Below are 13,090 nucleotides of genomic sequence, written 5' to 3' on the forward strand. Positions count from 1 at the left end.
AGAAGACCACTATACCTTTAATGATGCCAAGAAGTACTGGAAAACTTTACAAAAAAAATTTGAATATGAAAATGATGCACTGCCAATCGATGGAATGTGTGCTTCTGATTATAAGAACATTTTTTAATGGGAACCTGTGCCCCATGTAGTCACATGCAGCAATAAAATACTTACTGAACAAAAGAACAGAATTTTTTTCCTCTTGCTTTAGATTCATCATGACCCTGACAGAAAAATATCTATGACTAAGTCATAATCATCCTTCTGGTTTAGTCTGCTAAGGTAATTAATTTTCAAATGGAAGTAGAAGATTTAAATATTATTGGTATAATAAATTTGCATATAATATTCTTCAACATATATAGGAGTAATGTCAGCACATAGATGCAAGGTTTGTTGGATTAAAGAGCTTTGAAAAAAGTAGACATTTACTTTTATTTTTTTTTCAAGGTACTGCTTATGGATACCACCTGCATAAAAATTACTCATATACATGAATTTTAGCAATTGAGAAACATGTTATAAATCATCCTCATACCCAAACCAATGAAAAGGCACCCATCCACCATTCACATGAACAAGTGGAAATATATAATCAATTTTAAATGAGCTTCCAAAACACAACCCTGGTAAAATCATAGAATTGTTTAGCTCTAAGGCCTCTTGATGAGTTGTGTTCATTAGTAAGCTAAACTTTAAACATAACCAAATGATACTTATAAACCTCTGTGGCATTAGAAAGTCATTTGTGCATGCATTTATATGACCAGTAATCAGTACAAAAATATGGAAATATCATGTTTATGGAATTACTGTGTAGCTTCATTGCCAAGGTCTCAGGGATTAATAATTTTGAAAAAGTATGCTGCATGTCATTTATTATGCATTTTCAAAGGTGAATAAATGTTTACAAATATAATGGGCAGGTTTGAGAGCTCAGATGCTCCTGGACGATTCACGACAACAAAAGTAACGTGTTGGCAAAGTCTTCATACCAAGGTACAGCAGACTGAACCTTGATACAAAGAATAGCAGACAGTACAAGGATACTTGCATTGCCTGTGATTCTTCTTGGAAATGAAGCTACACAGTAATTTCATAAATGTGAGATGCCTATATCTTTTAACTGATTACTGGTCACATAGACATATGTGTAAAAAGCTTTTATCTGATTACTGGTCACATGAATGCACGTGTAAAAAGTCTTCCCGATGCTGTGAGGGTATTTAAAGTCTTGTTCAGTTAGGTTTAAAGTTCAGCTTACCCATTAACATAACTCATCATCAAAAAGTACTCTCTGGCTTAGGGTTAAGCAAGTTTATGATTTTATCTTACTTGTCTTTTGGCATCTCATTTGATATTAGTTATTATATTTCCACATTCTCATGTGAATGGCAAATAGGTGCCAATTCTTAAGTTTGAATGCAAGCACACTTCATAACTTGTTTCTGAAGTGCACATTATCCTGTTCCAGGCTTTCTGGAATAGGACAATGTGCCTAGAATTATCAGCCTGTTCAGTCTGTTTAGGATTGCATCTATCAGCAGTTTCTATTCAGAAGTTCTTTTTATTGATTTCATCAATTTGGCTTCCTTCAAAACTTTTGGATCATGAACTGGATTTGAGCAGAAACCAGTGCCTCTCACTAGTGATTGCTTGTTGCACTTTTCAGTTTGGTAATCCTGAAAAGTGTTCATATGACTTTTCTCACCTCTTCTTTAAATAAACTTCTCAAAGATAGCCACTGTTCTACCAGTCTACACATTTAACTAAAGAGAGCCAATGTATATACACATGCTTTTTTTTAGTGGCATGCACCAGTTGAAATTATTTAAATCTAACTTTCCTTTTAGCACTTCTTTCTAGACAGTAGTAAATTTCCTACAAATAATCATCTACTTTCACAGGAAGGCATGTAGCCTCCTTTTCAGCACAGAAATTAACAAGATGACAAGGTCAGCCTATTATCACCAAGCGTTCAATCTCCTCTTTTATTACCCTTGCTATCCCAGTTTTTTGGCCTACCATAACAAAGTTATTATCAATATTAAAGTGCAGATAGTTTTTCAAAAGAATCCCACATGCTTTCAGGTTGAAGAAGATGCCCAATGTTGTACTCTGTAGACGTACTTTCCAATGCTGACACACTGAGAGTAAGCTTCTTTTGATTTGACTATCTTTTTTTTATTCCAAAGGGTCATCACAATGGGATACAGCTTTGAATCACTTTGATTAGCAACAACTGCATACTGAAAAAGGCCCAATTTTTAGATCTATCACTACCTTTTTTTTTCTCTATCTGTGCAGCTCCACTAACAATGCCTGTTGTTTTTTGTTCTTCCACAACCATATATTTTTTGCTATTTGGAAAACATTTCTGAACACTGTGCCTGCATGATGAGCACAACTCAGAGGTAGATTATGTTCTATAACAAAATATGCAAATAAACATTTGGCGGATATGACACCAGTGTCACTATGAAATACTACATCTGTTTTCGTATTTATTTCTATGCACTTCATACTGTCCTTATGCTTATTTATTTGTAAATGTCTTATTGCATTGAAATTAGAAATTGAAAAGTCATATATATATATATATAGTACAGAAGGCAAACGTGTTACCTTTTTCAGAGTTTAAAATGGACAAAAAATCTTGCATATATACCTTCTCAAAATTTTATATTATATTGCTTTGGGATCTTACTGAAAGATGTTAATTAGTTTCACACCATACAAGTATGATGAATATATCACATATTACAAGATGTATGATGATGAATATGCCACATATTATAAGAAGAAGACTATCCCATGTTTCTATTTTGCAATGTAGACTAGCACACCTGATGGTCAATTTGTTAATGAAAATAAACAGAAATGTGCACAATTTTTTTTATAAAATTCCAGTTTTAACAGATTTTTAAAAGAAAAAAAAGGGGGGGAAAATTGATTTTGCAAAAAAAAAAAAAAAAAAAAATGACACTCTTTGCAATCAACTATTATGATGGTAAGATTGAGTCAAATCAAGTAAATAAGATGGATTCTTTATTGTAAATTCAAAGTTTTGGTAGCTATGTGAGAAAATATATTCTGCAACAGGGAAATGCAAGAGTTAATGATGTTGTTGAAAAATTATCATCTTTTAAGGACACAAAATACCCTTGTACATGTAGCTACTAATAATATTAAACATAGACAATTTAAGATCTTGCTTCATAGCTATCAGGTGATGTTGAGGAAAAACCACAAGCTAGGTCATAAGGTTAAAGTGTCTGAATTATTATCCAGGCATACTGGGGTAGTCTTGCATGGGTCCACTGTATTAGATCCGCACCCACAGTAACTTGAACCACATCCGACCAGCATCCATAGTAACTGGAAATGCAACTGACCTGCACTGTTTGTATTCACAACCCACAAAAAAAAAAAAAAAAACATAGTAAGAAAATTCTTTTTTTTATATATATATCAATAAATCATTGGATCAACAATACTGATTTTTTTTATTGTATAAATTACACAAAAACTTAAAAAAATAAATAAATAGCAAAAATATATTGAAAATACAGTCAGATCTCTCTTTAACGAACTTTCATTTAGTGAATTTTTCTATGTACTGAATGTTTTTGATTTCCCCTTGGTCATTACACTGAAAATAGTTTCAGCATAATGAAGAAAATTTCCATATAATGAACTGATTTCAAGAGACTTAGGTATGCAATGTTCACACTTCTGGCCTTTAGGCAATAAAGCTGATGCTGTAGAAAGCATGGATTAAGAACTAAAAGGATTAAGAATTAATCCCTTTAGCTTTTAAGAGCTAAAGAGATTAATTCCACAAATTAAGAACTAAAACATTCTACTTTAGTGTTGCCTGTAAAACCCTGCAGGAGGAAACTGGCCAACCACAGTGTGGGATAGAAAAAGATGGAAGGTTTTGGGAGAGACCTTTGCCCAGCAGTGAGACAGCAATGGTTAAGAAGTAAAACCTATACAACCGCCATAGTGTACCAAGAAATCGTGCTGCTAAACTGCTATGTGTCCACAGCCAATTGGTCTGGTCAACTTGTTTTCTACTGTAAGCATCCTATTAGAGAATTAGTAGAGAGTGATTTTCCTTTATCCTGGAAATTCATCTGTTATTTTGCAGAAAGGAGCATTTCACCTATTTTGTTTACATCGTATGTACAAGCGGTCCCCAAATCAGTTTTGTTTTAGCTGCTGTACAAGTAACCTTACAGAGTCTAAGAGGAAAACCTTGAGGGGAGCATGAAAAAGTGGGGTGCTTAATAGTGTAGCTCGGGGCATTAAAAAAAAAAGAAAAGAAAATGCTTTAAAATTTGATATTCCTGTCAGTAGTGTATTAACCATTCTGAAAAACTGTTTAGATTTTCGAACTGTTGGAGAAAACAGGACCCAGTCAGAAGCGTGCAAAATTATGCCTGTATGAAGATGTAGATGAAGCAGGTTTTAAGTGGATGAAGTTAATTTGAGACCAAAACATGCTGATATCAGGGCCATTAATAAAAGAAAAAGTCTATGGAGTACGCATCTTTTCTGGGACATAAAACATTCCAAGCCAGTTCTGGTTGGCTGGACAAATTTAAAGAGCACCATGGCTTACTCAAAAAAGTTATTTCTGATGAAAGTGGAGTTGCAATTGAAGAAGACTACACCCATTAGAGAGAAACAGTTTTGAAAAAATTATGAAGGATTATGAGCCAAAAGACATATTCAATGTTGATGAAACATGTCTATTTTTTATATGTTTGCTGAACAAGACGCTGACTTTTAAAGGAGATAAATGTGTAGGTGATAAAAATAGTAAGGAGAGAATTACAGTCTTGGTTGGTGTAAATATGGCTGGTAATGAAAAACTGAAGCTTTTGGTAATAGGCAAAAGTAAACAACCCCGATGTTTCAAAGGAGTAGAGTCATTTAGTAAAGATGAAAAGTAAAATTTTTGAGCAGTGGATTTTAAATTTCAATAGAAAGATGATGAAAGAAAACAGAAAAATCGCATTGATTGTCGACGACTGCCACCCATCTTCATTAGGTAATTTCAAAACTTACAAGTGTGAAGGTTGTTTTCTTCTCTCCGAATATCCCATCTAAATTGCAGCCAATGGGCCAAGTATTTGAAATTGCACTACCAAAGGCACTTACTGCAAAAAATTATACTGAGAAGAGAAACCAACCAACCAACCTATAGATTCTGTTATAGATTTGCAGATGCACATCCACAAATCTATAAGAGAATGATAACGAGATGAAACTTATAACAGAATTATAACAAGAAGAAACAAAATGATATGGACATATCAGAGTAGGCGAAAATGTGGAGTCGAGATGTGATGGAAACAACGACTAAGAATTGTTTCATAAAAGCTGGTTTTGCTAAAATGCTAATTAACAGCGATAAGAGAGATGAACTACAACAAGACATTGAGCAATTTTGGGAAGAGTTCCAAGCATGGTTTGATCAGTGAAGAAATGGTTCTTGATGAATTTTTAGGAGTTGATAATGATATCATAGTAGCTGAATATTCGAGTGACAATATCGACGATGAGTTGGATGAAAATGAGGGCAATATTAAGCCTTCCAAACAAGAAATGTTAGCAGCATTTTAAACTTTGCATTGAGGCCTTCAGTGGGAAGAAAATGTAACAGAAAATATATCTGAGTGTTTAAACAAATGCGAACATTTTTATGGATGGTGTACAGTAGAATCCAGTGTACAACAAAAAAAAACCAAATATTTTATGACATAATTCTTAAAAGTGCACTAATACATTATGTGCATCATTAAGTAGTCATTTCTTAATATGTATGTATTAATAAATTAATTGTTTGAAAACGTTAGAAAATTTATTCATTCTCACTTATTTCTGATTTATTTCCCATCTATTACTAAAAGGTCATATTTCTTTATAATGAAATTTCTGTTTAACGAAGTTTTTCAAGGGGATGATCAATTTCGTTCTATACAGGTTTGACTGTATATTAATAGCATAGTTAATTATACACATTTTTTAAATTGCTGTGGAGAAAGAGGACATCGTCAACAGTTTCTGGGTTCAACTGAGTCCTTTTTTTGATGAGAAATCCCACTGCAGAAAAATTTCCTTCACTGGCTGTAGTGCTAGCAGGGATGCAAAAATGAAATGAGCCACAGCTAGTCTTGTTATTTTATTTTGTTATTTTTGATTTTTTTTTAGGAGCATTAGCAACGAAGGCCATATTGCTCCGGGAAATGCGGTGGTCATTCCTTGACCTTTCCGCATCCTCCATATTTGGTGGTCATGGGCTCGAACCCCGGTCTAATCAAGAAGCGTGTGCTACGCACTGCTGCTCCTGCCCACCTGGCTACGGAGGTGCCTCAAGGTTTATTCCTTAGACTATTTCTCAGAATGGTTTGCATTAGTTGATATATTAGTAAGGGACTGTTTTTTTTTTTTTTTAGAGAGACAGAATACACCTGAACAGAAGTGCAAAATATTTGCTAATGCTATCATGACAGGAGAGAACATGTCTCAATAGTATTAGCAAATTATTTCAGGAAACTGCTAGCCAGATGGGGAGGTGGAAGGGATACAAAATATAAAATTGGCTGTATGAGTATGGAACCATGGTAATGAAATACAGGAATACAAACAGCTGTAGAGAGTTCTAGAACTAAATAAATAATCAACAGGGAAAATTTCTAGGGAAAACACTGCATAAGCAGCTACATGATATCTGTTACAATTACTATGAGAATAAAAAAAAGACTCAGATGTTAACTAGGCATAAAATTAATGAGTGATGATACAAAGTACTGGTTAAAGAAATTGATACTGGCATAATAGAAATATTGTCATTATGATATACAAGACGCAGAACTTGAATATGACAAATATAATTATGTATATAAGGATAACAGATATGACAGAAGGGGAGGAGGCAACATGTTTTATACCAATTACACTTTTTAATAAATAAATAAAAAAGTAAAGGGTGAATGAAATGAAAATGAGAAGTATTATTTTATCAATAACTGATACTTTATGTTCCAAAAAATTTTCACTAGTTTAGGCACTTATCACATCTGTATACCAGATTTTTTATACCCTGCTCACGAAAGTCTTGGTTCCTTTAGCATTACTGAGTATTAATTTCCTTAAATTCAAATGTCAACAAGCACCATCTCTCCTCTCAATCTTCATCATATTCATGGAGTATGTACTGTGAGTTACCAATACCTGGGTTTGGGGTCACCATTAAAAAAAAAAAAACCTTTTCATTAAGAAAAATTACTAGGAGAGATAAAAATCAAGCTTCTGCACAAACTGCATATGTTTATGCATCCACACATACACAACCAATTAAACATAAAATTGCTCAAGTTTGAACTTTTTGCCTGTAATCATACATAATAATACTTATTTTTTGAAATTCTTAATTTTTTAATCTTGAATTTGTTCTCAGATTTCTTAAATTTAATTCAGAATTACAAAGATATATACTCTCCACTCTTTTCTTTTTAAGAAACTCATGTCACAAACTTTATCGTTGTTAGCCCATGAAAAGACCTGTTTGAGATTGGTTAAATAGTGGGATAAAAAATATAATTTTTTGTACTTTTTTATGTATTTACATATTTTTTTAAAGTTTTGACATATTTTTATTTATTTTTATCCTATTAATTGAAGGCCTAGAAACAGATCAGTTAATTTTTATATTAGACAATATCAATATTAACAGAATACACAAGATTCAGGAATTACTTGCCAACCGTGTGGATTACATTCCCAAAAAGCAATGGTACTTTTCAGGAATATAACTCGGTTTGGCAAAACTGTGGTTGGCAACACTAATGTTCCACAGAAAATAAGGAGTCGGGGGGGGGGGGGGGTTATAAATATGCCAATAAAATATATGGAAAAAACATAGTAAACATCACTTTCCATTTGATGATGAGATTGACAATAGAATAAGGAAAATAGATAATAAGGTGATGAAACAAGCTATATATACGTACATACATCCAAGAAATATTTAATTGCCAGTCAAAAACACAAAGATTAGCAGAGAGGCACTGACAAATCCGAGCTCAACAGTGAATATATAATACTGATGAGTGTGTATATAATACTGATGATAGAACAACTTTCCAAAAGGTGTCCTCCAATATCTTTTACCTTGATGTGCTGTAATCCTCTCTTAAGTGTGGCAGAAGATTAAGAGGAGCTCCACTGATTTCAATAACAATTGCTCTTTAGGTGTGCCACAAACATAGAATCTTTTTAAGTCCAAATGTAACTCAAGTGACAAAAATTTGGGAACCAAATTTTTGTCACTTGAGTTACACTTAAGGGATAGAGTGTAAAAAATCATCAAATCATGTCTTTCTCTCTACTATTCTCCCTACAGCAATAAGTGCCATGTTCTTTTGTTTAATGAGACTGGTGTGAGCCATACATATGTAAGAAAAAAAAAGACTAAAACTTTGGTATACAAATCTAAAACTATGTTATCTCAAATCTGCAGTTGGCAAACCTGTATTTAGGGAGGGATTACTGTAGTATGTACACATCATTTATGTATCTACAGTTGAATGTTTTGATATATGAACAAATTATGGAAAAGTTTCGTGAAACACAAGCAGCTGCTATTAGCGTCTCAAAAGCTTTTGATCATGTCTGGCATAAAGGTCTTCTAAACAAGGCTTCCATCTTATGGTTTTCCAATTTTTTTTTGTAATTGGTTATCCAGTTTTCCTCTCTGACCGCTCTCTGAGGGTGATGGTAGATGGCTCCATGTCTTCTAACTTCTCCATCAGAAAATCCTATCCATAGTTTTGCACATTGTATTCCACTTTTCAGTTTGAGAAACATCGCCCTGCTCAATCAGCTTCAACTTCTCGAATATCCACTACCAATTCCTTAAATGCCAATCTCCAGGTAATTCTCCAGAGGGGCAAAGACAACTTAGTTAATTTCAATCCTTCTAAAACTCAGTCCTGTTTTATATCGCCAAAAAGGATTCTTCTGCTCCTATGCTTATCTTTGGTGACACTGCAATTTCTAGGCAAGATGATATATCTCTTTTGGGGATTGCCCTGATTTCTAATCTCTCTTGGCACAAGCACATTATAAACATTGCTTCCTCTGCATCTAAAAAAACTTGGTTTTCTCTTTCGCTCTCAGCATTACTTTTCTTCCAAACAGCTGTTCACTCTGTACAAATTGCAAATCCACCCTACCATGGAATATTGTTCCCACATCTGTGGCGGTGCCCCCAAAACCTCTCTCAGGCTTCTAGATTCCATTCAGAAGAGGGCAATTAGGTTAATTAATGACTCATCTCTAACAGTCTCTCCCAACTCTCTGTCTCATAGACGTTCTGTTTCTGCTGCATGCCTTTTCTACAGATACTTCCATGGGCACTGTTCTATAATTCCTGCTCTCTCTCTCTTTCAAAACAGTCCGAACATGTGACGCCACCAGCCATTTACTGTCCAACTTTAAACTCACAGAACCAACTTTTAATCTTCCAAGTTTATTCATTCAACTGCCATTTTCTGGAACAACCTTCCTTCATACGTATGTTTCTGAAAATTACAGTCTACAGAAGTTAAAGTCTAATGTCAACAAATATCTTCTTTCATCTTCCCAACCTCCAACCCATGCACTGTACTAAGTACTATTGGTTCTAATACCTCTTGTGTTTGGGGAGTTCATAAAAAAAAAAATCAATTCAAATTCAAGCACTGCTGGTAGAGTTAATATAGCTGAACCAAAGATGCAGACCCTATACTTCAGTTACAGTTGACATATTTTAGACAAGACTTCAGTTATAGCTCATGGTTTTGTTAAGGGGAAGTCTTGCCTGACCAACTTGATTGGATACTATGATGCAGTCACAAAAGAACTGGATACAGGGAATAACTTTGATATTATATACTTGGATCTTAGAAAGGCTTTTGATACTGTTGCACATGGAAGACTGCTACACAAATTGGAGCAGTGTGACATTGGAGGCAAATTGCTGCTATGGATAAAGGGGTGGTTGAGGGGGAGAAGACAGAGAGTGGTAATCAATGGACACTGCTCATCGTGGACTAATGTTATTAGTGGAGTCCCTCAGGGCTCAGTGTTGGGTCCATTATTGTTTTCTGTATTTATAAATGATATTGATGATGGTATATCGGGCTTAATGTCCAAGTTTGCAGACGATACAAAGGTTGGCAGGGTTGTCAAGGACACTACTGACACTATGCTGCTGCAACAGGATCTGGAAAGGTTGAGCAGATGGGCTGAGAGGTGGCAAATGAAGTTTAACATTGACAAATGTAAAGTACTACACATGGGAAACAGCAACCCCAGAACAACGTATCAACTCTGTGGTACTACACTGACAGTGGTAGAGAATGAAAGGGACTTGGGGTGGTTGTGCAGGCAGATATGAAGTTCTCTGAGCAGTGCAGACGGGCTGCAAGAGTAGCTCATGGAGTATTGTCAATGATATACAGGAATTTTTCCAACAGGGATAAGGAGGTGATTATTCCATTGTATAAGGCGATGGTCAGGCCACACCTAGAGTACTGTATACAGGTCTGGAGGCCTCATTTCAAGAAGGATGTAGAGCTGCTGGAACGAGTACAGAGAAGGGCAACAAGATTAGTGAATGGAACAAAGGGGTGCTCTTACGAAGAAAGGCTTAAGTTTTGCAAATTACAGTGTCTGGAGACTAGGCACCAGCGAGGTGATCTGATAGAGGTGTATAAAGCCTTGAATGGTTTAAGCATGCTCAATGCTGATGGGATTCTTCCTCTAGCTCAGAAAAATCACCTGAGAGGGCATAAATTCAAATTGAGGAAAGACAGATGTAGGATAGACGTGCGGAAATTTGCCTTTAGCCAGCGGGTGGTTGGTTGGTGGAACAGACTTCCATCCCTTGTGGTGGAGGTTGATAGCCTAAATAAGTTTAAGGCTCAGCTGGACCAGGTATTTTGAACGAACAGAGGGGTGAAGTGGAAGTGGGTGTTTTTTTTTTTTTTTTTTTTTTTGGCTGATGCTGCATAAGCTTGCTTTCTTGCATCAAATGCCTCTACTAATGCTAATGCTAATGCTAAATATCTTTCCAGCAGTTAATTTCATCTTACTGGGATATGCTAACAATGGTAGAGAGACACAGGGTTCTTCAATCATAATTGTAGAGAGTTTTACAACTTCCTGTTGCATGCAGGTAGAATGCAAATAAGACTGTTCTATGTGTAGGTAGTTGAATATTGTGTTTAAACATTATAATAAATAAATTTTCTGTACTCCAGGATGGCAATATGGTCCGAGGGGTTTACAAAAACATTATATTTTACTTACTGTACCTGACCACTCAACTATGATTGTACCTTGATTGATTTTTCTGCTAATGAGGGAAAAATTGGAGCAATCCAGAAGAAAGGTTCTTAGTGGCCTGAGACTAACAGCTATCTAGAAAATGTTTCGGAAAAGATACACGGATATACCTTGATTTCCCATCAAGGTAACATGAAATGAGCATGCAATTCTCACTTAAAAGCTGTCTGATATGTATAGTGATATGTCACCAACTTGGTGACATATCACTAATAATTGCATTACCTTTGCCATTTATAGTAAAAAATCTGTTGCTCAAAAATAATCAGGCTGTGTGAATGACTTCTAGTTCGAGGGTATAGTAGCATACATTTACTGTGTTTATTTATCTGTTGTTACTTCTAGCACCTGGATGTTTTTGGTATTAGTAATAAAGATAAGACCATTTTCTTTCATAAATACACACATATTTATTATACGTGTTAAAGGTACTGTCTCAATACTCAGAACAGAAAACTCCCATCACCACGAATTTTTTTCGAGAAGCATTACTTTTGAATAAATAATATCACCAAAAGGCTAATCTGTTATTATTTTAAAAGAAAATAACTACTATGAGCAATGTTTCAAGACATTCATCTCTTACATTAAACCTCAATTATGAAATCTCTGATGACTTTTAAATAATTGAGCAGTTCTTTTCAAGTTAAACTTTATTATATTAATATAGCGAAAGTTATACAACCAAGAAAGAAATCAGTGTATTGATTCAAGATAGAAAACTCTCTTATACTATCAGATAACGGACCAAGGGATACTGAAACAGGCCATCATAAAAATGTCTCATATTTTAAACAAAAAAATAACAAACTAGCCTTTTGATTTTATTTTTTAAGCCAATATAACTTGTAACTAAGGATGTTTCTCTAATTTGAGTATTAAGACTAGTGGCAGTTCAAATACTGTTCAACAAAATACACAGGACAAGTTATTTTCCTGTATTTCTTTCCAAAGACATAGCAAGATCTTTTAGATCAAAGAAAAATATGATTGGAAATATCTTGTTTTATGTACCAATTGAGAACATTTAGGAAACAATCAATATTTTGTATCCTCAAATTCACAAAATATTATAAAATATTCATAATTAAAAATACTTACATGGATGTGTCCTGTCTCTTTCAGCCTGCATAGCAACTCCATAGGTTTAACTAGAATTTTAAATTCTGTTGCAATTTCTAAATCCTAATAAGAAAATAATATTTTAATATTAAATTTATTCATTAATATATTTATTATTTAAATGTTAAAAATACTTTTATTTATAATATTTAACACTTTTCTGCTGACATCATATATTGTGACCTCAAATTTAATCCTGCTATGCTTTGGATGCCAATCAGCACTTTCTATACAATTATTATTGAATTATTTAATGCAGTAGCATCACATTAAATTGTATATAATTGTACTCCAATGGAGTATTTTTTTTTCCCCAGTTAAAAACATTTTAAATTCCTTTTATGTTGATGATGTTTTTAGAAATATAATGATGATATTTCTAGATCATCCCAATGATGGGGAACAATTTTTAAATCATAAATTAAAACAGTAATATTTAAAACAACTTTAATATCAAATTAAAAAATTTAAACCTAAAAGGGCAAGTAAGGTAAAATGAGAAATGTCTTAAGTAGAAATAAACAAGACAGAACTGGGTAGCTTTATTTTGTGCAACTATGTATTA

The 13,090-nt window shown here is 34.0% G+C and overlaps 1 protein-coding gene across 1 annotated transcript in view; it reads right to left on the minus strand.

The window, feature by feature from the left end:
• The window catches only part of LOC150081426 (mitogen-activated protein kinase kinase kinase 4-like), a 350,096-nt gene extending 337,515 nt beyond the window's left edge, over window positions 1–12,581 (minus strand). Inside the window, exon 1 of the mRNA XM_090380199.1 lies at window positions 12,505–12,581. Within this exon, the coding sequence (XP_090236325.1) occupies window positions 12,505–12,546 (42 nt within the window). The 5' untranslated portion in view covers window positions 12,547–12,581. The remainder of the gene's footprint in view (window positions 1–12,504) is intronic.
• Between the last annotated feature and the right edge of the window lie 509 nt (window positions 12,582–13,090).

Source organism: Mastigoproctus giganteus, chromosome 8 (assembly GCF_048544385.1).
Source record: "Mastigoproctus giganteus isolate SK-2022 chromosome 8, ASM4854438v1, whole genome shotgun sequence".
In the NCBI taxonomy this organism is placed as follows: Eukaryota; Metazoa; Arthropoda; class Arachnida; order Uropygi; family Thelyphonidae; genus Mastigoproctus; species Mastigoproctus giganteus.